Source organism: Crocodylus siamensis, chromosome 4, assembly GCF_052110815.1.
Source record: "Crocodylus siamensis isolate JL-2025a chromosome 4, ASM5211081v1, whole genome shotgun sequence".
Taxonomy (NCBI): domain Eukaryota; kingdom Metazoa; phylum Chordata; order Crocodylia; family Crocodylidae; genus Crocodylus; species Crocodylus siamensis.
The window spans coordinates 130148309-130174136 of record NC_143398.1 but is presented as its reverse complement, the minus strand read 5'-3'; the positions used below and the strand labels follow the sequence as shown (position 1 = coordinate 130174136).

Genomic DNA, 25828 nt, shown 5'->3' with positions numbered 1-25828 from the left:
ATTCCTGGAGACTCCTCCTGGAGGGCTGGCAACCCTACCCTCCTCTTCCGCCTGAGCGGGGCATTTCTGAGGCAGGGGGAAGTTGAGGGGTGTGTGGGGGGAGGTCTCTCCCTCCCAGAGCAGGGCAGCCCCAGACGTGGCACACACACGGCGGCGGGGAGCGGAGGTCCCCTCAAGCCCCGGGCCCCGGAGTTGCTCCCGCTGCTCAGCACTTTGTTGTTCACTCGTCCACAGCCGCAGCGCGCATGCGCCAGCCCAGAGCCCTCTGTCCCCTTCCCCTTCTCCTCCTCCTCCCTCCATCCGGGCACCTCGGCATTAGCATTGACAGCCGAGGCACAACTTTTCCCGAGGCAAAGTGAAATCAAGGCGCGCACTCTGAGAAAATATAGTCCCTGGCGTTTTAAGTCCTTCTCGTCCCCACTGGAGGGGCGATCGGGCGGCGGGCGGCGGCGCGGCGGCTCCTGGGCGGAGCGGGGCCGCCGGGGGGCCCGGGGGGGGGGCAGTGCTGGCGGGGGGGGGGGGGGCCGGGGGGGAGCCCCCCCTTAGTTTGGCGGAAAGTGAGTGATGAGTCTGTGTCCCTAGCAAAGAGGCAAAGAACTTGCTTTGCAGCCTGAGTAGTTGTTTCTTTCGATTGTTGTTGTGGCTTTTTTTTCCTTTCTCCCTTTCTTTCCCATTGTCAGTCTCCTGCCTTCCTTTCTCTTTTCTTTTATTAAAAGAGCCCCCGGGGCGCGGGCAGGGCGAGGGGCCGGGCTGGGCGCGGGGGGGAGGGTTTTTGTTCTTTTTTCTTTTTCTTTTTTTTGGTTTTTTTCTTCTTTTTTTTCTTCTTTTTTTTTCCTTTGGGGGGGGGGGTGGGAGGGAGGGCTAGTGCCAAAAAGAAAAAGAAAAGAAAAGAAAAGAGGGAGGGGAAAGGCAAAGAAAGAGAAAGAAAAAAAATAATAATAAAGCCAAAAAAGAAAAAGAGAAGGAAAAGAACAAATTAAATAAATAAAGATTAAACTTCCTTCGGATCCGAAAGTGGCAGGAAAGTGCCTGGCAAGTTGCAGGGATGGAGCTCCAGAGCTTGCAAGAGGCGTTAAAAGTGGAAATCCAATGTCATCAGGTAAAGAGGGGAAAAGAAACGTTGTTCTTCTCTCTCCCCCCCCCATTTCTCTCCCCTCCTCCCCCCCCACTCCTCCCCCGGTTGTTTCAGAGGGAGAGGGGAAGTCGGGAGGGCTCCGATGTTGCATGCTGAGCAAGTAGCGTTTGCTTCTTGTCGCAGGGTCTATCGATCAGGGGAGAAAGGGGGGTAAGAGAGAGGTGGGGAGAGAGTGGGGACTGAGGGACTGGGGGGGCAATACCGCGACCCTGGGTGGGGGGCGACACATCCCCTTTTCCCTCTTCCCCCCTCCCCCCAGGATTATCTTGCACTCTGCAAAAGTAGTTTGGCAGCTTGTTTGCTTGAGTTTTTGTGTGTGTGTGTCTGGGGGTTGTGGAGATCTTAAGTGAACATTGCGGTTGGTTCGTGTGTGTGTGTATGTATGTGTGTGTGGATGTGTGTGTTGGAGAGATTAGGACGAGACTTGAATATTTATGAGCTTTGCTTGAAACTGACTCGCAGTGTTTACTTGCCTCTTTGTTCCTCCCCCCCTCCCTCCCCCCCTTTCCACACACACACACATACACACACACACACACCACACACACACACACACATTTTAAAAATCCATCAAACTTGAAACAGTTTCTAATTCCTCCTTTTGGGGGGGGTGATTTTTTTTTTTTTTATATATAGAAACTAGTTGCACAGATGAAGCAAGATCCACAGGTAAATGCAGATCCTTTCCCCCAAGCCCCCTTCAGTATTTTATCCCTGCTGTAATAAGCGCAGTTGTGCTGGGACAGCAGGATGAAAAACTTTATCAGTAAGAGATCTCATTTTGTAGCCCTGCACTAAGCTTTTTGACTTAAAGAGGGTGGGATTCTCTGTGTGTGCATGCTTTTGTACGGCTTTGGGGGACCACTCTGGGCTTTGAACAATTTCTAGACGTGGTAAGTTTATTCATGACAGGGGCTAGTTTGCACTTTGCCTTTAATATGCATCTTATTGCCATTTTTGCAGAACGGGGATCTTAAGAAACAAATCCACGAAAGGCAATCAAGAATAGCAGCTCTTAATGAAAAACAAGTAAGGATTTGATGGATTCCATTCTGTTCTGTTTTGTCTTTCCTCTCGCCTTGTTTCGACCATGCACTTTCTAAACATCTGAAAAGTGGCTGCGTTAGCTGAAAAAATCCCGAGAGCAGAGAATAAAACATCCATTTTTCTTAAGCCTCAAGTGAGGCAATATACGTTTTCAAAATGAGATCCGTTTCTTAAAAGCTCTTGCTGGGGGTAGGGAGGGGAGGGAGAGTTATTTTAATCATAATAGTAAAAAGATAAGCAGTAGTTAAAACGTGTGGGGAAAAAAATATTGAGGCGTCCATTTTGAGTTGGTCGACATGTTTTAGGGATATGGAAAAATCTGCTATTGGGGGCTACTTTCTGGACTTGTCAGCAATGTTTTGGGCAAAGAGTTGGGGAACAAGGAGGCTTGAGCCCAGTTTGGAGCCATGTCTCGTTTCGGTGGCATAACTGATTTATTTTTATTGATCACTTTCTCTCTCTTTTTTTCTTTTTTTTTAGCACTTGCTTTTTTTTCTCTTTCCCTTGGTCTGATCTGACGTGTTAGCGTTTCATTCGAGTTCAGTTAGGCACTTTTACTTTTTTGCTGAAAAAAAGCCTCTTCCAGTGATTGGGGGAGGGGGGGATCTGAAGAAGGGAAACAAAAACAAGTAAGAAACCTCCCATCCAAACCCTTCCCCCCACCCTACCCCCACCAAAACTTTCTTATTTTTGTTCTTGTTTTCCGTGACCCCTGTGCAGGGATCCCTCCTCCCGGGATGAAAGAAAGTTCTCTATTGTGAGTTTGTTTAGCCGGGGTCAGCTGATGGAGAGGAGCGGGGGATTGTTAGCTTTCAGCACCACGAACAGATGCCATTGAACGCTCAGCAGCCTCCCGCCTCTCCTGCGCTCTGCAAGCTCTGCACACGCATTCGCGCACACAAGCACACACACACACGCACACACACACAACTCCTCCCCACTTCCTCCTCCTCCTTCCACTTTTTTAGTACTTCTGATACACAAGCCCAGCGGCAGCTTGGCACAGCGAGCCACAGAGCTGCCGGATTGAACCCTGCATAGCAAAGAACTTTCACCCCCTGCTCCCAGATCCGAGTCGCCCCTCCCCACCGCCCCTAACCCCCCTTTAAGCTCAGGCAGCTTTCCAAAATCCCCTTTAGCAGCCAGATTGAGCTCCCCCACCCCAGCATCACCCCTTCTCCTTTCCCTTCCCCGTGGCTGAATCGATCGCGATTCCTTCGGAATGCAGCAACCCTTTCAGCACCACAAACTTGGACAGCGACTTTGGGTTTCCCCAGCCCCAGACCTCTTCTCCAGAAAAGCAGGGATCTTCTACTGCAGCCAAACAGCTTTGCTTCTTGAAGAGAGCTGGGGGCGGGGGCCAGGCACTGATTTTTGGCAGAGTTGTGGTTAAAGTTGCAAAGTGATCGGTGCATAAAAGTGATCCGTGCCTGTTACATCCTCACCCCCTCTCTCCCCTCCCTTCCTAAACCCTGCGTCGCCTAGGGCGGTGAGATGCCACCCTTCCTTTTTTTTTTTCTCCCTCTCTCCCAGTTTATTGTAATCAGAATTTGTCAGCACTCTCAATTTGGTAGTGGAAGCTTCCATTTTGTGAGGAAGGGGTGTTGGTTTCTTCCTAACATGGAGAAAAGTCTGCAGAGTTTGAAGGTGGGGGAGGGGGCCCCATTCATGCTGAACATTACCATTTTGATTGCTTTGATGCCATTTTTGGAGGGGGAGGGGATTGCCTGCCCTACTCAGCAGAGCACAAAGATGTTTAATCACTGTAGAGAATCAAATCAGATACTTTCTTTTTTAAAGCAAATCTGACACTATATGATAGCTAAGGGCTGTGAGTCCTTTTCTTTTCTTTTCCTTTTTTTTGCAGTGTAAAACAGCAAGTTGTTGACTTTAATACTACTAGACTGAACAGAGGATTTTTTTAAAAAAACAAGGTAACTGCCTTGACTGCAACAATGCATCTCTATGTGTTCTTTCTTCAATCTGAAAATAGTTTTACTATTTTTAAGTGGGGATTTAAAACATGCATTTGATGCTTTTTTTGTTTCTCCTTCTGTATTGTAGCAACTATTTTGAGGCTGTTAAAATTTTTATGTTGATAGTAAATGAGAAGCTATTTATTATGTGTCATGCTGGAATTTAGATAAGGCAGAGACACATTTGAAATTGCAGCCTGAACATTCTGATGCAGCTGGGTGGAGAAGGTTACAGCTTACTACTAATCTTAAACAACATTTTCTTTTAATCCAGGCTAGCTAACAAACAATGGTTTGTCTTCTTCATTCCACCCCCCTGCCCCCCCCCGTGCCAAGTTCTAAACATTTCTGCAAGTGAAAAACTATTTTAAAATAAAATAATAACATTCAGGAGGCAGTTGGTATTGGCCTAGGAGATGAAACTATTATTTTAGGCACAGATCGACACTGCTGTATTGCCTCGACATCCTGTGCAACAAGAGCTAATAATAAGATGCTGAATGATGATAAAGTATCCTCTTGCTTCAGACTGCCACCTTTAGAGATCTGGCTTGAAAACTTTGGTCACAAGAGAAATGAGTTTAGAGGTCTCAGCCTTTTGACCATGCCACATCATGGCCATCAAGTTATCATGGTGTAACTTCAGATTTGGTAAGATTAGCACTTTCTTCTCAGGAGAAAAGTCCAGCTACTGTTTCAAAGAGGACAGAGGAAGGTTAGAGAAGAAGCAGTCTGAATGGCAGGGGATTTGTTAGTGCAGTGATTCTCAAACTTTTTAGACCTGAGGTGCCTCTCATTAGATTTGAGGCACCCCTTGGAAAATGCCAGCTCTCAGTCTTTGACTACAGAAAAATAATGGAAGAATTCTTCTGTTGGAAAGGACTCAGACCACAATGGGGCAGAATGGTTTAACATTATGAATTCCTAGTTGAAATCTCAGGCAAAGTTCTTTGGATAGATTTGATATTTTTTATTAGACTGACTGAGTAGCTGAAATCTTTAGGTTTATCTTGTGAATCTTTTTTTATACACCTTCATTACATGGCACCCTGTGGCACCCTTGAATGGATCTCAAGGAACCCCCTTGTCCCAGGGCACCCTGGTTGAGAATCATTGGCTTAGTGATTTCAGCCTTTCACTTTTATGAGTATAAAAAGCTGCCAAAGCATTGAAATAAACTTTCTGAATCTTGAATAGATAGAAATAGTCAATATATGTCTTTAAAAATAAAGTTATCCCCTCCCCCCGCTCCATTTATGCACATCTCATTTAAAATTTGATAATTCATGTCTTTGATTTTACATGTACTGAATACAAAAGATACTAAAATTATGTTTTAATTAAAATGCATGTGTGGATGATGAAATAGATAGTAAAATGAATGAATGATCACATTATCCACATCTGTTAGAAATATAGCAGTGGTTAATATTATCTTTCACTGCCCCATTCATCAGTTTCCATTTTAGCTATTGGAATTTATGGCAACATTTTCTTTTCTAAAAATTACATGGAAAAATACAAAGTACCTAAAGACAAATTCAAGAGTTGGGGCATGAGTAAGTGTGTAGATTTATGAAAGAAATTAGATTTTAATTTACAAACCAATTCAATATTCCTGTCCCATCACCCCATATTTTACCCAAATATGGAATTAAATTGTACATTGTTATTTCCCCAGCATTTTCAAGTACATGTTTTAAATATGTTCTTTCCTTTTTTTCTTTTTATTAGTGTATCTTAAATCAATACTTCATTTTGCCTCCTGCTCAGAAAGGCATAGTCAGACTTTTCATGTTAGTTTATATGCATACCTTTTGTACACTGCAGTTTTGATGAATTGTAATACCATCTGAGAGTGGGTTACCTCTTCTTTAACAAGATATGATGTGTGAAGACTCCATTAGTTGGTCCAGTGGTTTTACACCTTGAATCCACATCACATGCAGAGCAGCAGTAACATTTTTATCTAAATTGTCAAGCAACAAGCATTTATATGTAAATAAAAGAGCTATCATAAGAACCAGGGTTCTTCTTTAAACGCATACCAGAGGTGCTCTGCTGTACATGCTTTGGTGATTTCTATATGTCCACAAAGTCATTAGGTTATTCTTTTTTTGTAAGTTCCTTCCTAATAATCACACTTTACTAATGGGAAAAAAAAAGAAAACCAAGCAAACCCAAACCACCAGTTAAACTGAAATTGACATTAGTTTTGGGTGGTAAACTGGGTTTTGAAAGTTAATAGTGAACATGTGTGGATTATTGCTATATCTTGAATTGTGATGAACTCTAAATTCATACAGCCCATCCTAGAGCATAGCAATAACAATATGTCTTTCTAAGAGGCATTATGTATGTGCCATTCACTTGTGTACTGCCTCATTCCTTTACCATAATTTACTCTCCACACAGAAAATCAACATTGGCCTCAAACTGACTCTCTTACCCTGGTATTTCTGGTTAGTGTTTTGGAGTAGCATATGTGAGATGTATTTTGCCACCCCATCAAAGTCAATTTGTGAGTAGTGTTAGTACTTAAGTACACTTGTTCATCATGAAAAATTTGTTGGAAACTATTTCATTCAAGATATCTGTTTTATGCATGTTGTAACTTTCTTTTGGAGGGATTTTTTAATATAACTGAAATCCAAGGAGTACTTTGTCTGGAAATAGCAGCATCGTTTACACATATTAAAAGGGAGATTATTGACATTTGCTAAAGCCTAGTATTTCATATGGTTGGGTACTTTCAAAATTATTGAAATAATATAGGGGCTGCAAGTGACATTGAGAACAGAGATTGAGAGGCATTTCCAAATCAAACTGTTTCAAGAGTTGAAATCTACACCCCTGCCCCTCCCCCTCTTTGGGATTCCCATTTATTTTGTTTGGACTTGCATTCATGGAATTATATGTCAGGGCAGTATGTGGATTACAAGGGTCCTATCTAGGATCCACAGAAATTAGTAGAAATAAGGTGATGATCTTTAAATTAGAATTTAATTTTTTTGATCACTGCATTGTGACTTTAAATGCAGATACAATAGGTATTACATGTGCACTTGATTTTTGCAGTCCTCCTTTATACACAATCCCATTGACTTTCCTGGGAATTCTGAATAATTGCAGAATCAAATGAAGTTACTGGATTTAAGTAAAGATTAGTTTTAGACTAGTAATTTAGAAGGTTATGGTTCCTCCTTTTTTGCTGGAATCAGCTAGTAATTTAGCCAGGCTTTGCCATCTTGGTAAAAAAAAAAAAAGACAAAACTGAGAAGAATTCACTGTCAGCTCTTTGGAGAAGAAATTCAGGAAGATAGTTTATATAATGGCAATCCTAGCATTCTGTTCTGTTTATGCCTTTTATAATGTTACATGAGATTAGGTGTTCATATTAAGGAAAAAGGTTATAAAGACTATTTCTGAAAAGGTCGAAACACAACAGAAATAAATATATTGGTGGCTTTCTCCTTTGCATTAGATTTACCTACAAGAAACCATTGGAATCAACAGTTTTTGATGTAAACATAGTGTTGAAGGGATTTGGACTGACTTTTATATGGAAGTAGTCTGACTAGTATGTGAAATGCTGTTTTAGTCTAGCAGTCTTTTTCTACTGTACACTTTTCTACACTTGAATAGTACATCACTTGGCAGTGCCAAGGATTGGAAAGTGAATGTAACATTCATTCTAACCATTTTAAAGAGTTCGTTTTGATATTTTAGCCACTTAAAACACCTGCTGTCAGAACAGTACAATTGATTTCAATTAACTTTGAATTTCTTCAATAAGATGACTCTTATAATAACTCCAGTAATCCCATGATGCCTCATTAGAGGAGCTGGCTATGATGATTATCCCTGTGATTTAGCAATTTTTCCTTACAATGCTTTTGTCTATTCAAAAAAAGAATGATAGCAACAATACCTTTTTATTTCATTTCTGGTCTTATACTCTAGGTACTTGCTACCTGTTACATATTGTAAAATGCCAAATTTGTATTGCAGCAAGCAGATATTTATTCTTAAATATATGCTGCTTTGGGAATGAGCACAATCAAGGAAACTTTTGTTGAATATGTTTTGCAGGTACCCTATGTCCTCAGAGTTATCAAATGGTTTTATATACATATGGACACCTTAAAGACCATGTTCTCATCACTGTCTTTGTAGAGTGTTCCCATTAATGGGTCAGATCCTCAGTTAGACCAGATCAACACAGGTTTAGTGGAGTTATGCCTGTTTCTGCTAGCTGAGGAACTGCCACATTAACTTCAGTAGGGATTTACCTCACAGTGAAAAAATAGAATATTGGTCTGAGTATCTCTTCTTTTTGGCATAATATTGGGGGAGGGATTTGGATGGTAATTTTAAATCACATTTGCACTGGAGTCCTGAATCATTCTAAGTACTTTTGTTATGTTCAAGTTGGGAAAATTCTTTTTTTCATCTCATTCCAGATTTAATTTCAGAGATGAAATGCATATAAAAGCACACTAATGCAGTTACTTTAAACTTTTCCCTCTGTACTTTCATCTTTGTAATCTAAGATAAAATAAGCAGTGTTTTCCACTTGATTATAAAATGATGCCCCCCCCCAACAAAATATAAAGCATCAACACACTTTGTAATCAATAAAGTTAAAGGGTAGAAGTTTGCAAATCAATAAGGCAAGGCCACAGTAAATGTTTCACTTGTGACTATGATGTCAAAAAGGGCAGTTTGTACATGTATAGAAGACTGAGGTTGGAAAAGTATGAAAAAAATGCTGCAAGTTTAAGATAAGAACAAAGGAGAACAAAAAAAGAATTGGACTAATTGAAATGCAAATTTGCCTTTCTGCCATTAAAGTAAAGAAGACAGTTATTTTAGCTTGACAGAATCATATTTGGTCTGCCTTTCCACCTCCCCTTGTTAAATCATCCTAGGCACATTTCCCCTACATATATCATATCTGAAGATTTCTTTTTTTGCTTAAGGTGGTACCACCTTATTGTTTGAAAATATTCTTCTCAGGCGAAAATGTACTTCCTTAAGTGTGCTTTCTCTCTCTCTCTCTCTCTCTTTCTCTCTCTCTCTCTTTTTGAATCAGCTACTTATTGTTATGTAGTAGCAATTTCCAGAGTGTCATATGAAATTGCTGATGCGGCTTAGTTCTAGCTACAACCTCCGACTGCCAATAGTAAGCATCTATTGAAATCTAATACACACTACATTTTTTGCACAGCACATGCAGACTATTATGATTAAAATATTTAAAAATTAGGAAAAATATAATGGTATTTTTTAACCCACAGAAAAGTTAAATGAGTTTTAGGCCATAAAATGGTACACTTGGCTATATGAAAGTAAAACTGTCCCTGAATGTGGCTCCAGTAAAATCACCACAATAAGTAACCAGGAACTCTGCAGAACTGATCTGCTGTGTTGATTTGAGTGTTTGAGAGGTGATGTTGATTTTAGAGTTGGAATTTAGTCCTGAGAAGCTGGGTTTAGAGACTGTGGCAAGAAGAGCATGTTTGCCTGAAAATTTGTCTGATTGCTTACATCTAATCAACAGAAGCATGAAATTTGGCTTGAAACAGAAGTCAGATCTTTAAAGTGTATTGTAGGTATTTCTCTCCTGAATGACTTAACTTGATAATGTTGTACTTCCATCATGATATAGGCTTATCTTTCATCGGGGATAGGGGAGAAAGGGAAAAGGTTTTTTGAGCTAACTCTGATATTAGTAATGGGCCTTAAAAAGGTTACCAAAAGTAAAGATTTGTATTACAGTTTAATTAACCTGAATCAAGTGAGAATACTGATAATTTTGGCATGCAGCATGTATTAACCTGCATTTTCTTTAATTTTCTCTTTATGTCACTCTTTGAATCAGTAGCATTGCTTAAAGATTTATTAGTAAACTAAACCTTTTTCTTAAGAATGAAATAGAAGAGAAAAGATTCCTGGCTCAAAAATGGACAGATTCAAGTGTGTGTGTCTGTGTGTGCATGTTGTGTGTGTGTGTGTGTGAGGTCTTTCTCTTTGATATCAGTCAGGCAGAAAGCCAATATGCACATGTAAATGAGCCTGAAAATGTAATTAAAAATATATACATACTGGGGACTGTGATACAGAATTTAATATGAGATGCAGGTTACAGTGACAAGTAGCATTTTCTATAATCAGTGATACTAACTCTTCTCTGATTTATGCATCTTGTGCTATTAAGTGCACCACAGATAAATGCTAGAATAATTTCTGAAGAAATAATTTTAACACAGTAAAGCAAATGGAAACTATCTCTAGCACCTTCTTTTCTCAATCCACAAAAATACCTACTGTCAAGATGTTACGAGTGAAACCAAAATAATTCTTTAGAACGGTGAGAAAAAGCCTCTCTGATAACATCTTTTCTTGAAAGAAAATGTGACAAAATGGAATTACTGGTGTTCTTATTGCATTAAGATCAAGGAAGTTCTGCAAATTGTTAACACACATCTAGGAACCAACATAGAGATGGAGCGGGAAAAAGATGGAAATTGCCAAGAGACAGGCATAAATAATTTTGCTTTTTCTTTCTGTGTCTGCAGTATCATACTGTTTTGCACATGAAAGCTAACTTAAGAGACAGGCACCTCCCAGATTTCAAATTTTCTAACCAAGACCCTGTCTTCTTTCTACTAAAGTATCGTTCTCTGTTCTAAAAGTTAGGTCAATCTGGTAGGTATAGAACCTGACAATTCTGCTTTCCAGCAAAGGAGGAAGCTGCTTTGCAAAGGTTTATTTCTCATTAAAAAATATTAAGTGGAACCCAAACACTTTTCTATAAACAGCCTGCAGCCAGTAAATATATACAACCTAAGTTCGTGTCTTATTTACATGATTTTATTAACATTCTTTGCTGAGTGGGCTTGAATGGAGTACAATCTCTCATATATAGGATCTAATTATAAACACAAGGGACAGAACCAAATAAGCAGTCTTTAAAGGGAAAAGAGTCTGGCAGCTTTGTTTAAAGTGTCCTTTAATGAACTTCTTTAGCAGCTTGTATCTTAGCAACACATTTTATTACATACCAGTATGGGAGAAGCAGTTTGCAGATGGAGTTGCACACAGTAATTTATTTTTCCCTTTTTTCCCCACTTTCTTCTCTGTGGTGACTCAACTGGAATGTGCGGACTAGCTTTTGAACACTGATAGCTCACTCGAAATCCCTGATTGGTTCATTTGTATCTGTTCTGTTTTGTTAGTTGATGAAAAAGGCATTTACTATAGTGAATGCACGGTGACTTTCCTAGCTCTTAGTATGAGATGCAGATTGGACTATTTTGAATGGGCACCACTTTAAAATAAAAACAGACTAGCATCTTTTAACCCACTTTTTTGATTCTTCCTCCATATGCTTTTCTCTTGGGTGCTAGACTGGTTTCAAGATTTGTCGATTATTTATTCTCGACTGCTAAAGGGGGTTATTTTAATCTATTCTGCTTTGCTGTGTTAAAACTGATTGGACTGTGACATCAACAGGAGCCTCTGCAATTTTAATTTTTTTTCTTTTTAAATCAGAAACCTCAATTAAAATGTAACTGGATCAAGGCATAACTGGACTCATAGCCATATAAGCAGTTCACTACAGTCCAATTTTTTGGGGGGAGGGGATAATCTCTAATCCTTACTCCTTTTCAGTTAGCATTGGTTTTTGCTAATTATGTCAACTTGTTGTGCACAGTCAACTCTGAGTGACTGTATTAATTTCAGTAGGATTAATGGTAAGGTGAGATATTACCCAAAGGCATAAGAATGGCTGAATTTGGGCCTATAAGATTGGTTTCTGTATAAATTAAATATTTGATAAACACATCAGAACTTTACATGGACTAACAATAGATACTGAACTGTAGGGTATGCTTTTTCATCTTGGCAAGGCAGGTATAAGTTCAGAATATTTCCATTGACTTTAGGGGGCTTATTCTGAACCAGCAGCAGTCTAGTAGAGATCAGACTGACCCTAGTAATAAGAGACCTGGGGAGCAGGGTGGAGAGAGGAGCTACAAGTGGAAGAAAAGAAAATACAAATTCAAGACAATATACAAACAGAGAGAGGCAATTTTGCAAATAGTGGGCTTGTGTGATGTGGCTAGTATTTGCCTCAGATTCAGCTTTTTCAGGGGGGGGACAGTGATTCAATTTGATGATTCAAATCACTGTCCTGAATCAAATCAGACGAATCTGATTCACAGATTCAGCTGCTGCCGAATCTGTGAATCAGCCAGGCCCATTCCTCACCCCTCTCCCAGCCCAGCAATGGCTGCCCTGCCTGCCCCAGCTCCCAGCACTTGAGGAAACCCACCCCCCCCGCCTCAGCAGGTGCTGCCTGCCGGGGGGCTCTGCATGAGCCCCTGACCCCCTCCACCCCAGCCCCCCCATGGCTGCCCCCCCTGCCCTGGCTCCACCCCTTTAGGGAAGAAAAACGCAAGGAAAAATCCTGGGCTTATTGTTTCTGCCATCAGAAGTGTGATCCCCACTGCTCCCCACTGCCACATGCTGCATGGGGGGCTCTGCATGAGCCCCCCCCAGAGCCCTGCGGCTGCTACAGGAGCGGTGAATCCCAGGGGTTTTCACCCTTTTTTTTTCTTAAAGGGCTGGAGCTGGCTTGGGTGGGGCACCTGTGGAGGGGCTTGTGGAGTGGGCTGGGTAGTGGGCTCGTGACAGAGCCCCCATGCAGTGGGGGGCAGCGGGGGGCAGCAGGGATCGCCCCTCCACCCAGCAGCACCCAGTGAGCACCAGGGCTTTTCTTTAAAGGGCTGGGAGCTGGGGCGGGCAGGGCAGCCATGGCGGGGCTGGGGGCAGGGGTCAAGGGAGCTGGGGGAGCAGGGTGGAGATGGGGCCTGGTGGGGTCCAGCCATGGTTTCCTCCCTGCCTCCTGCCCCCTACTTACCAGCTTTGAGTCCAGCTGCTGTTCCCTACTGCAGCCACTGAAGACTGTCCAAATCATTGAAGCTTTCCAAATCTTCAGAGAGTTTCGAATTAATTTGGACCTTTTAATTGGTCCCCTGATTTGATTTGGATTCAGAGATTCAGCCACCAAATTGGGCCGAATCTCCTCTGAATTAACTCACCCCCCAAAGCTTTGCACAGCCCTAGCAATTAGTACTAAACTTAACAGTTTTGGAGAAGATTTCATTGCACATCTGTTATGAGTGACAAGTCAGGGCTAATGTTGAAAGATGTGGTTAAACAAATCTATTTCACAATAGCATTATAGGAAATGCTACTTTGGTAGTCACAAGTGAATGGTAAATTGTATATGAAGGAGGTAGAGGTGTTTTTCTTTTATTTCTTAAATGCTTGCCCATCTGTAAAAACATTCTCAATAACCTATAAGCTTGTGTTTCTAGAATCCCCAATTAAATACAACATGAGGGCTGTGTGAAGCTTCAGTAGCCAATTCAATTCAGAGGAGACCTGGCCCGATTTGGAGACCAAATCTCTGACTCCAAATCCAATTGGGAGACAAAGTAAATCTCTGAATTGAATCAGAAGCCTCTGAAGCAATTTGGAAAAGATTTCGTCGATTTGGAAATTCAGCCATAGACTAAACGGGCAGCAGTCCTCGCCACACTGGACACAATTGCCTTCAGCTGGTAAGTCTGTTGGGGTTTGGGGAAGAGGGAGAGAAGGGGCATGGGGGAGGGAAGGATTGGGGCTGGGAGAAGCTGCTCAGCCAAGGCAGGGGGCATGGCACTCAGGGAGTGGGGTGGGGGGATGTGAGATGTGGATGTCGCAGTGCTGGGAGCCAGGGCTATGCCCTGCTGTCGCTTGCCTATCTGGGGTGGCGGGGGTGAAATGCAGGTGTGGCTCACTCTGGGCAGGGGGCAAGCAGCAGCAGTGCCCCCAGCTCCCAGTTCAGTGGCAACATCGTCCCTCCCCGCCCCCAGCTGGCAAGCGGCAGCAGCACCCACTTCCCCCATGTCCTGCTGTTCCGGATGGTAAGCGGTGGCAGCACCTATGCCTCCCCACCCAAAGTCCCCGCACTGTCCCCTGCACTGGCTGAGCAAGTGGCGGCAGGGCAGAGCCCCCGCTTCCAGCACTGATATGGTGCAGCAGTGCTGGGAGTGTGGGCTAGGCCCTGCTGCCGCTTGCCCAGCTGACGGTGGTAGGGCATGATGTAGGTGCAGCTTGCTCCAAGTGGAAGGGGGCAAGCAGCAGCAACACATAGCTCCCACTCCCAACACTCCTGCACCCACATCCCACGCCCCCTCACCCTGGCTGAGTAAGCAGCAGCAGGGCAGAGCCCTTGCTCCCACTGTCGCTGCACCTGCATCCCACACGCCCCCCTCCACCTCCCTGAGTCCTGCACCCCCCACTCCAGCTGGATAGCTTGCCCCAGCCCAGCCCCAGCCCCTATCCCTCCCTCCCCCATGCTGCTTTCCTTTGCCCTCCCCCAGCCCCAACAGACTCACCATGCTGCACACAGCTACCTCCAGCTGGTGAGTACCATTGCCTGTTTAGTCTATGGCCAAATCTCTGAAGTGGCACCAACTCTTTAGATCTGATTTGGCTGAATTGAATAGGGACAGCAATTCAAATTTCTGAATCAAATCACTGTCCCTCCAAATCGACTGAATCTGAATCCTAAGTCAATACTTGCCGCTCCACACAGGCCTATACAAAACTTTATTTTTAGAATGTCATGCAAGCATTTTGCTCTAGTTTTCTGTTTCTGAGTGGTCACCTTTGCATTTGTGATATCCCCACCAGATCAAAAGCATAAAAGTACTCCACTGTACCTAAAAAATAAGGCAGAAATCCTGTCCCATCTTTAAAATGCTCTGGTATTAGACTCTAGATGGTCCAATGTCCTCTGAAGCCCAAAGCGATTAAGTTGCCATGTGATTAACTTATTCTTTTTTTGTGTGGATCAGTCCACTCTTTATTAACTTCGATTGGATTGAAAAACTCTAAGCTGTGGAATGCATCAAGATCTTGCACAACTGCCAGGATTAATAATGACAGCCCGAACTGTTGAACAAGCAAAATCATGAAATTCACAATACTGCCAGACAAAAGGGGTTAGGTATTTTCCTGCAACAGTGTCAATCTTTATAGAAGGGGCCACTGTTTTTCAGGACGTTTCATGTCCCACCAGGAAGACTAACTTTTAAACAGTGTATCACATTTGAAGCTCATGTCAGTTTTACTTTTTTGTATCAGCATCTAGAATATTTAGGTAACGCAAAAAAGGAGACTTAGTGTGTGTAAAAAAAACCTCCACTGCCAATCTTGTAGTAGAGAAGAGAAAGAAGCATTTAATTGTTTCTTCAAGATACAATATCTTATGGAAACAATTAGAAACCTGTGTATCAGATTTCCCAAAATAAAACAGGTTGACTTGTTCTTCCTGTACCAATAAGAAAAGAAAATTATTTCTGTGTCCGGAAGCATAAACAGTTCCAGAAACTTCTTTAACTCCCTGAGCATAGCATTGTAGTTTATTACAGAAAGACTTTGACCAGGGGAAACTTAAAGGAACTTCCATCTCCAGCTGAAGCAGACTCATTTATAAACAATGAGTGCAGGAACAATAGAAAGCTGAGTGCATTCTGCATGAATAATATAACTGAGGGCTGTGAAAAGCCTATGATTTTTTAGTATGCCAAACTCAGTGTGGGTGTACAGTGTTCAGCTGATTATTTCGACATTCAAGAGTCATCCTCTCTCCCCTCCATGTGTATGTGTAAACATAGTTGCACAGAGGATTAGCTGTGATGGATAACAGAGTAAAGGTGTCAGAAGCTACTATATAGGGATATTGAGAGTCAAATGTAATTACAAAAATGAAAGAACTTAGAGCTGAGACTGCAGTGTAGGCCAGCACTCTAGCCTTCATGTATATCTTTGAGCGTGTGGAGGAGTCAGTGTGCTTATCTGGACTTTAATTTGAACTCCAGTGCTCCCTGTCTTAGAAATCAGTTCATCTTTAGTTATGAACCTAAATATGGATTTACATGTTGCACTTCCAGCATGCTACTGAGAATTTTGGCTACAATATTTTAGCATTATATTTATTTATTTTTTTAATGTAATTCTCATGAAAGGTGCTGGGCCAGGGATCATCTTTTTCTGCTATGTTTACACAATGTTTACCATAGTGGGGTCCTGCTTCATGATAGGGACTCCTAGGCAGTAATGTAGTACTAGTAGTATGATAATAACAATAAATTGAAAGCACTTGTTGAAGTTTAGGCATAAGCAACTGCAGAGTCTTCATCTAATCTTGTTTTGTCTAGACTAGCAGTTAGCAATCTTTTCAGGTTGTGGGCCAGAGTGACCCAGCTTGGGTCAGAGGCAGGAAGGCAGGTACTAGGAACTGGCTGCTGCCACTTCTTTCCACAGCCACATAAGAAAAGCTCCTGTGGCCACACTTCTGTCCATGGTGGCATGGGGAGAGCCCCTGCTGCTGCTGCTGCTTCTCATAGAATGCCTGGTCTAGACTAGTTAAAATTTGTCTGTTTACAAAGTGATTGCGAATGTATTATGGTGAAAATCCTGGTGTAGACCAAGCAGGTTGAAATATTTTCTCAGTAACGCTGGTTGAGGTAAACCCTAGAGCAGTGGTTTTTAAACTGTGCTCTACAGAACCCTGAGGTTCTGCAATAGGTTATCCACAAAGAGACTGGGGGCCACAAGTGCCCTGCCACTGGGTCTGCTAGCTCTCCCTCAGCTCACATGGTCCACTGAGCCAAGGGTAGGGGCTCCGCGGCAGAAGAAGTGATATGAAAGGGTTCTGTGACTCCAGGAAATTTGAAAACCACTGCTCTAGAGGGTTAACTAGCAAGTATTTGTCAGCACCTTTTTTTTACTTTTTTATGATTAAAATCCTTCAGGATTTTTTTAAATCCATTTCAATCCTTGGTGCATTTCCTGAGATTGTCAGTCATATTGACAATTCTTGCTAATTGGGATATGTTGAGTAAACTGTGGATGACTGTGAATAAGAAACTAGATTAACATTCTAGATCAGGAGCGTGAAAAACTCTGAACCCCAGCCAGATCCAGACTGCAGGGGCTTCTCCCAGGCTGGGTCCATGGGGCCAGCAGTGACTGTAGTGGGTCCAGGACCAGGTGGCAGTGTGGGTCTGGAGACAGGCAGTGGTGTGGGACTATGTTTTGGCAGCAGCGTGTGGCTGTGGCTGGGTGTCAACACGGAACCAGGGGTGTGCAACTATGTGCAGCTCTTGTTGGGTAACAGTGTGGAGCTGGGGGGCATGCAGCAATGCAGGGCTTTGGCGGGGTGGTAGTATAGAGCAGAGGTTGTGTGGTGACACAGGGCTCCACCTGGGCAGCAGCCCGGGTCCAGAGGCATGCAGTGGCAGGGGCTGAGTTTGGGTGGCAGCACAGAGTTGGGGGGCTGCCCCTGTTGGTCAAGTGCATCAGGATCCAGAGACCCTGAATTCTGCAGCAGGCTGTGCCTCCCCAATTTTTGATAGCCCACCAGATTACCAGCAGGCCAGAGAAAATGGTTCTGCATTTGACAACCCTGAGCTAGATTAATAAGGAAGGTCTATCAACCTTGTTCTGATTCAGAGGAGTGATTAAGAGGTAGAAGGCTTCGTGTGTCATTATCAGTTCCCCCAGCCTTCTATCCCTCTTCTCTTTGGTGGCATTTTCAAAAGGAATAAAAGTGCTTGGGTTAGATCATCAGCTAATACAAATCAGTATATTTCTTTGGCATCAGTGCCCTTTTATACCAGCTGAGAGTCTCTTTTAAAAAAGTTCTATTTACAAATTGACTCAATAACAGTATCAAGCATGGAGTAAATTTGGAGATCCTTACTCAGCATTAAATATTAAGTCTTGACAAAGACTGTTTGCCATTGAAGTCAATAGAAGTTTGTTGTAAAGACTGAGGAACGGTGAAGAAAGCCTCCGGATTTCAATTACTTAAGGGTCATTATGTAAATAGAAGGTTTTTTAAAGAATGCTTGGTAATTATAAAAAAAGAAAAAAATCCAGTAGTGTCAATATTGTCACATTTACTTACCAGTTCACCCTGCTATGAAAGAGCTGTTGTAGATTATCATGTACTTTAGTATTCTTTGGGTAGTTTGTAATGACTCAGAAGCTATCATGTAAATACATAATTATAAAGTTTAAAAAATGCATGCTACTCATCAGACATGACCTGAGATTTATTAAAATGCAGATTCTTGACATGGTAGACCTCAGAGCCATTATAGTCTGTTGGGTTATGGCCCATCGAGAGAATTTTTCCTTCCTAGGTCAATGATGCATTAGACAGTAACAGCTCCTTGAGAGTCATTATAGTATTATCAGTCTAGATGGGCTTGAAATTAACACAAAGTTGGAATCTCTGTGCTGAACATTTTTAGGAGATTTTGTTTTTAAACGTTGAGTGTTAGGCTTGAGTAACTTAGGGTGCCTGTACGTGTGTGGAGACACTGCTCCAACACGCTGTAATTACAGTGCTAATTAGTGTGCTCTGGCTTTCCATGTGTCACGTATGCAGCGACATCTTGCTTCAAAATGGCAGAAGGAGTGCTTTAACTAAAACTCATTGAACAAGCTTTAGTTAAAGCACCCTACCATCATTTTGAAGCATAGGATGCTAATTTCACAAGATGCTGTGGGCACTTTAATTAGAGGGGCTCTGAGAGCCCCTGTAATTAAAGCGCCCCTACCCTGGAGCATGTGTAAAGATGCCGTTGGTTGTTTTACAATCCTCTACTGCAGAGGGAAAAATCCACATTCTAGAATAACAGCATACAATATTTCTTTGTTATAAAAATGGTCTTGAGTTAGAATGCAGAAGTTTTTACATTTCATGAGCTAAACATGAAAGGGTTGGTATAGCTACTCCCTGATTTGTATTTCAAGTGAAGCATAAATACATATCCAGGCTCCTCTACATGCTATTTGTGCAGTCCTCTTATTGTACACCAGTGTAGGTTTTGCTGAGAATCATAAATAATCTGAGTATCGCTGTGTAGGGCCACTGTGGAGTACGTCCATATGATGATACAAACTATGCCCAGGTACTTTGTCTTCTTAAGCCAACTCCATGAAGCAATATAGGATCTTTTGTATGCCCTTTTCAAGAGCAGGTCATTGCTTTCTCCATTGTACTCCATCTTTACGATGGAATAAGGCAAGAACTGCATGGTGTGGCTTACAGCATTTTGGTGAGCACCCACAGAAGTGTGCCTATATTAGGTCGTTCATAAGCACATCAAAAGGTGAATTCAAGTCAGTGCCAGGATGGCAGACGTGCCTCAGCATCCAAGATGTTCCAGATGAAATCCTGCTTACCTGTTCCCAAGTAGAGTTTTCTCATTTCTTTCAATGGCCGTATCCAGACAAGCATGGATGTTTGGTTCCCTGAGGACAAGTAGCGGTGGTGCATCTTGCATCCCTAGGGAACGCCCCTGTCATGCGCACTTTGGCATATGGCAAGTTACCCTGGGTGGGGTAGGGGAGGCTGGGGCCAGCACTTGGCTGGCCACAGCAGACTTACCTGGGGGCCTCCCAGGGCTGCTGTAGTGGTGATTCTGCTGTGCAGAGTCTGGCTGGCAACTGCAGCATGGCTCCGGGCAGCCCAGCTCCACTTTTGAGCGGCACACAGTGCCTGTGCATAAGCTTCTCTTTTTTTTTCTCCATGGGTTTTTTGGACCCCTGAATATCCATATCCAGGGGTCAAAAAAACCTGCGGGGAAAAAAAAAAGCAGAGCAGTGCACGCACAGGCAGCAGTCCCTTGCAATGCAGAGAACATCTGAATGTACAGTATGTGGTGCTGCAGACATGTTTGCGGTGCCATGTACCATCCACACAGCCGTGATTGTCTGAACACAGCCAATGAGTCCAGGATTTTACTTTACTTAAAGCATGCTAAGTTTCAGTAAACTCAGTGGAAAGACTCCCACTGACTTCAGATCGATCACAGTACCACTGGTCAGCATTAGGAGGACTAAAATATGGGATATTAGAAACGATTTGTGAGCTGATCCATTACTATTGTGCTTGCATTTTCTGAACAGACAGCTCTAAATGTTTTATTTTTATAGCAGTTCTGTAGTTTATTCTGAAACAGGCCTTTTTGGTGCATATCAGCTAGAATTTGTATTTCTCTAGCTGATACAGTGAAAAAGACTAAATTCAAATTGTGCTCTTATTGCACTGGTACAAATTTGAAGTATAGCAGACTGACCTAAAGATCAGATAAATGCCAACTGCTGAGGACAGGTCCTACACTAATGATGGAGGAACTGAATTGTGCCTATTACCTTTGGGAACACTTGAGGTTCATTGTTAAAGTGAGGGATTGGTGGTCTCTTGTACAAATATCACTGGAATCCCTTTTGCATTGGTGAAGTTGCTTCAGACTTAGCCAGATCAAAATTTTCTGGAAAAGATACAGGAAGTGTTTGGGGAATGGCATTTTAAAGTGATTTGAACTAGTAGTGCTGTTGCATTTAAAATCCTTTGCTTTTTTATTTCTTAAAGAGTAACATGTTTTATCTTATTTTAATTACCAGCTGTGAGAGAAGGTATGATTGATTTTTGTTACTGGAGTGTCATTATTGGCCTTTCTATATTCAAGTGTTCATATTAAAACACTCAATTAACCCTCTACTTGGAGTAACAGTGTCTCTGCTCAATAGAATAATTTAAAGCCAAATCATTTAATGCAGACTCATTTTTAACTCCCAGCATGTATGAGCTAGCCCCCTTATCTCACCTGTACACCGAAATGGGCTACAAAGCTTGTTGCGGAATGCATTAAAGAGACCCTCTCTTGCTTTTAGTCTTTGGCAAACCTACAACAAAGATAAAGGGTCTTGGGCCTTTTCATTGCATTTATAAGTAATTCAGGACTGTTCCCTCTGCTGTCAGGGGTGCTCACTATCCCTATCCATATCTTCTGTGGATTTTGACTGCCCTATCTTGCTACTGCAGCTTTCCTCGCTATGCAAATAGGCACTTGTGGAAACGGCACCTCCCGTGAGTCACTGATGGTAGCACTAGCCACAAGCTAGTCTCATCTCCCAGTCTGGCTACAGATGCTCCTTTTTGCTGGGGGATTACAAATATGGGATACAGAGCATATCCCTAGGATAGTCCTTTTCTTTGTAGTCTTTGAAGTGTTGAGTATTTCATAGCAGGTTCTTCTGCTACTCAGTATTGCTGCTCAGGACTGTGCAGCTTCTACCCTTCTCCAAGTATAAAGAACCTAACTCTACAGAACACATTCTTTGGGACTAGGATGCATGAAGCATGTTTACAGGGGCAGTGGTGGGCTGTTCTACATCTGAATGGGCACTCAGAGAACAGAAGGGAACACAGATTAGGGCCTTAATTTACCTTGGTGCACAGGACCAGCATAAGGCCAATGGACTGGTTAAGTGATAAACTATAAATTTGTGACTACCCTGTGCAATAGAAAGGAGATCTTACATGTTGCATGCAAGAGAAAATTTTCTCTTAAATTTTGCACCCATGAGACTAATGACTAAAAAGAAATTCATATTATGGACCTAAGATAGTAAACCTTTAACCTCCAAGATTATTGGCATGCGGGGGTAGGTGGGTCTCATATTATCAGCCAGGAAACTAATACCTTCCTGTCTGGATGAAGGGATAGTGATGACACTCTAGAACAACTTTCTAGTAGAAAAAGTGCAGGCAAATAACCCAAGCAGTTTTAAATGTCTATGTTGTGGTGCCTATGCTGTGAGGGAACTAAATTTGAAGTCTCTAGAGGTATCTTCCATTCTTATATTCTTGTTTATGTATTCCTGTATCCTATTTGGGACAGCCTTCCATGTGTCAGATTTTGGAGCTTACAAACTTGACAGTTTTCTTTTTAATTCCTAGTAAAGTAATGCACAACCTTCCTTCCAAAAGGAAGTTGTTTTTTTCCAGTGGGAAAAAGAAAAACTGATTTTTTGGTATGTATAATTGCACAGTTCAGTTTAAAAAAATGCAGTTTGTTCTGATGTAGGTTGAAATGTTTTGAACCATTTTTGCAGCAAGGAATACAAATACATATTGTATACTGGGTGCATCTACATGTGCTATTGAGGTGACTGAATAAACTCCGGCACAATTTGCATCAGAGTTTATTGCTCCTAGGTGTCATGTTTACACATGTACTTAGGACTGCAGCACATTGAGCTGGGTTGGAGAAGCCCCAACTGGCAGGGGACCTGGAGGTCAGCCAGCCAGCCAGCTTGGGACTGCTCTGACCCAACTCATCATGCTGCAGAGGGGCTGGCTGGGGCACAAAGGCACTCCAGTGCAGGCTAGCTGGCAGGCAGCCCCCTCGCTGAAGCACCCTGATACCCCAGCCAGCCCCATCAGTGTCTAAACATGTGTTGCAGTGCACTAAATAATGCCCATGTGCTGACATAGGATAGTACTTGTGTTGCCAAGTGCTAACCTACAGCCGTGTTTATTAGTTTACTGTGGTCTAATAGGGCTACACATGTAGACACTGAGAATTTACTGCAGAGATAATTAGGCAACTCAGCAGTAAATGTCTCTTGTAGACACATCTATTAAGGACTAATGAACTCAGTACATAGTTTGCATTTGCAGATACTGCATTCACTGGTGTTCAGTACATACTGCATGAAGACTATAATTACCCTCAGTGTTCTCTGTAAATGGGTCCTTTTGTCATATCTTGAATCTAGAGGCTGATTTGCTTTAACAATTAAGTTCTTACCCCATGCTCATAAATGAAACAGGGAGGGGCCATTGATTTTTGAATGCCCAAAGTTCCCAAAGCACTGATTACTACTTCATTTACAGGACAGTTGAATTTGGTTTTCTTGCTACTGGGTATTCTTTTTCATATTTTCAGCATAGTTTCAGTGATTAGAGTAGCCCTGACACATTTAGTACAAGGGTAGTATTGTAGTCTGAAATGTGGGAGATGTAGACAAGGTTACCTATCTGTACCAGAGACCATGGTAACAACCTAAATTCTAACATTGGTATTTCTTTTCTGCTGCCAGGAAGCACCAGAAGATGGCATGGTTTGTACAGATGCAAGTTCAGAATATAGAGAGAGAGATCATGGAAATGCTATTAATAATCCTGGGTAGGGTGTAAAGCACACTTCCATAAAGAAAAGGAAGAAGGAACAAGAAATATTTTAAGGCTTATCTCTTTTTTCAGCCAATGAAGGATCATATTTGGATCCTTATTGTCTTTTTCCTGAATTTGGATGGAACAGAATGAAGAAACAAAAGAAAATATCTAGTGTAATCAGGGTGCAATGTGAATGGAAAGGTCAGGCTGACAGAAAAGGATATTGATGGTAACTAGAAGAGATGGCACCTTCTTGCAAGAATTTTGACATATCTCTTTAAAAATCTTGGCAGTTCCACTCTTAAAGGCCCAGAATTTTTATTCCTCCTGAGTTGTCTTTTAAGCAAAACTAAATTTGGAGGCAAATATCTATGTTTAAATACCATTTCAGCATATGTGGGTAAGGGCTTGAGATGAACAGCCAATCAGAGTGCGAAGAAGTGTTCTGACAGAAAGCAGCCCACCACCATGTTGGTGGGAACACAGGGGACTAGCGCAGCTCGTCTTGCTCCCCTGCTCCCCGTCCTACCCCCCCCCCCCACTCCCTGGAGGCAGTGACAACAGAGCAGATGGAAGGTGGGGGGCCAGGCCAGCAAGGCTGGCCTCATTCCCCCTGCCCTGCTCCCTGTAGATAATGTGGGTGGGAGGGGAGTGGGTCTGAGCCCATCATGGTGTGTTGTGGGGAGCAAGCCCAAGCCAGGGGAAAACCTGGCACACTGCAGCAGCAGGGGGAGGGATAGTGGGCCCAGGCCAGCCCAACATGGCAACTGTGGGGGGAGGGGAGAAGCAAGCAAACAGGTGCATGTATGCCACGTGTTTTGCAGTGCTGCAAACCTCACAGGTACATTTATCTGGATGGGCCCTAAGGGTAGGAAATAAAATGTCCTATATCCCCAGTATGCCTGCCTGACTTCCTTTCGGGCCCAGAACAGACTGGAGGTGCTGGCATAACAGCCAGGTCTGCATGCTAGGCAGCAGTGATAGTGAAATGGGTTGGGCAGTGGCAGTGAGATGGGATGTTTTACTTCAGAGATTTTTTTCCCTAAATATATATATGACCAACAGATTTTTTTTTTCTTTTTAAAATGTGTCAGATGGATATTGCAGAAACTGGACAGGCAGTGAGTGGTGGCAGTTTCTATCCATCTGCTCCCTCTTCAATGCTTGTATTGTTCCACACACAAATGTCTGGGAAGTAGGTAGGGAGGGCAGAGGAATGGTTGGAGTTCTAGCTCTTCCAAGTGGTGCAGCATACGGTGAGCCAGCATGTGAGAGTTTGTGGGTGGGAGGCACTGGGTAGTAATATGCTGCCTACTGGTGTTGGCCAGCAGCAAATTACACAAGAGAAAGAGGGGAGCAAGAAACACTTTGTGTATCTGTACAATGCAAAGAGATAATCAGGCCTTAAAAGTATGTAGCCTCCTTTGAGGCTATTTTCACTTCTTTTCTGTAACTTGGGATTGGAAAAAACTTAAAGAATATTAGCAAATTTTTAGATATGTTGAAAAAAGAAAAAGATAAAAATACCCATTTGACACACTTTAAAGGGAAAAAAATCTCTAGCCTGGTTTTCTTTGTATACAGTGGAACATATTTATTGTGAAATTGTATCAGTTAAAAGTCATTACTTTAATTGATTGATCTTTTGTGGCTTTAGGCCTTATAAAGAGTTGTAAAAGCAGTAGTAATTATTACATGGATGAATTCTGACATAATGAGACTTCATTTAGACTAGAGGTTGTCAACCTGTGGTCTGTGGGATGGATTCAGGCTATGGAGCCATTGGATTCAGCCCATAGATCCAGGGGGGCTCAGCAGAGTTCAGCTTCAAGGGAATATGCCCGTGCCACGGCTGGGCAGCATGGAGAAGTGATGGTGGTGGAGGCAGCAGATGAGTCCTAGTTCTGGCTTTCCTGGGACTTGAGCTTCTGTCCTGCAGGTTGACAACACTGCCAACTGCTGATTTAAACCAAACACCCCCCTAATTGTTTTGGTGCATGGTAATATAGATTTTGCACTGTGTTTGCTAAACTGTATTGTAAAATTCACAGGCTCTGCTCTAATGGTTCTTGTTGAGAAGACACATTCAGTTTTAGGGTTTTTGGTGGAGATAGGCCTAAGGCAGAACATTGTATCTGAAATTTCCTAATAGGTCAGATTTTTGGCACCTGTATCTCCTTTGACATCAATAGAATCACTTCTCCCAGTCATCTTGTACACGTGCAGAAAATTCAGATAAATATATATTGGGTGTGTCTACATGAGATGCTTTACTGCGCAGCAGCCTAATTTGCTGTGCAGTAAAGTGTCACTGCCTACACAGGCAGACAAGGTTCTTTGGGTGAATCTGATATCTTTTATTAGACCAACTTAAATAGTTGGGGGGAAAAAATTTAAAGCAAGCTTTCAGGTTTAAAAACCCTTTCATAGATTCATAGATTCATAGGCTGAGGAAGTTTCTGCAGTTGGTGTATGCTCTTCATGGGTGGAATGAAAAGTAAAGAAGCCAGAGGTTGGGATGGTATGCATACAAGATAGGCAGTCAGTGAAGATGTCAGTGGGTGA

General features: G+C 42.5%; 1 protein-coding gene across 3 annotated transcripts in view; it reads left to right on the top strand.

Moving 5' to 3' along the window:
- Positions 1-872: 872 nt before the first annotated feature.
- PHF21B (PHD finger protein 21B) overlaps positions 873-25828 on the top strand; it is a 266164-nt gene continuing 241208 nt past the window's right edge. For 2 of the 3 annotated variants that reach the window (XM_090043789.1, XM_090043787.1), the window contains exons 1-3: positions 873-1099; positions 1772-1804; positions 2099-2164. In XM_090043789.1, the coding sequence (XP_089899915.1) occupies positions 1046-1099; positions 1772-1804; positions 2099-2164 (153 nt within the window). In that variant the 5' untranslated portion in view covers positions 873-1045. The remainder of the gene's footprint in view (positions 1100-1771; positions 1805-2098; positions 2165-25828) is intronic. The other variant, XM_090043788.1, reaches the window with a different exon arrangement.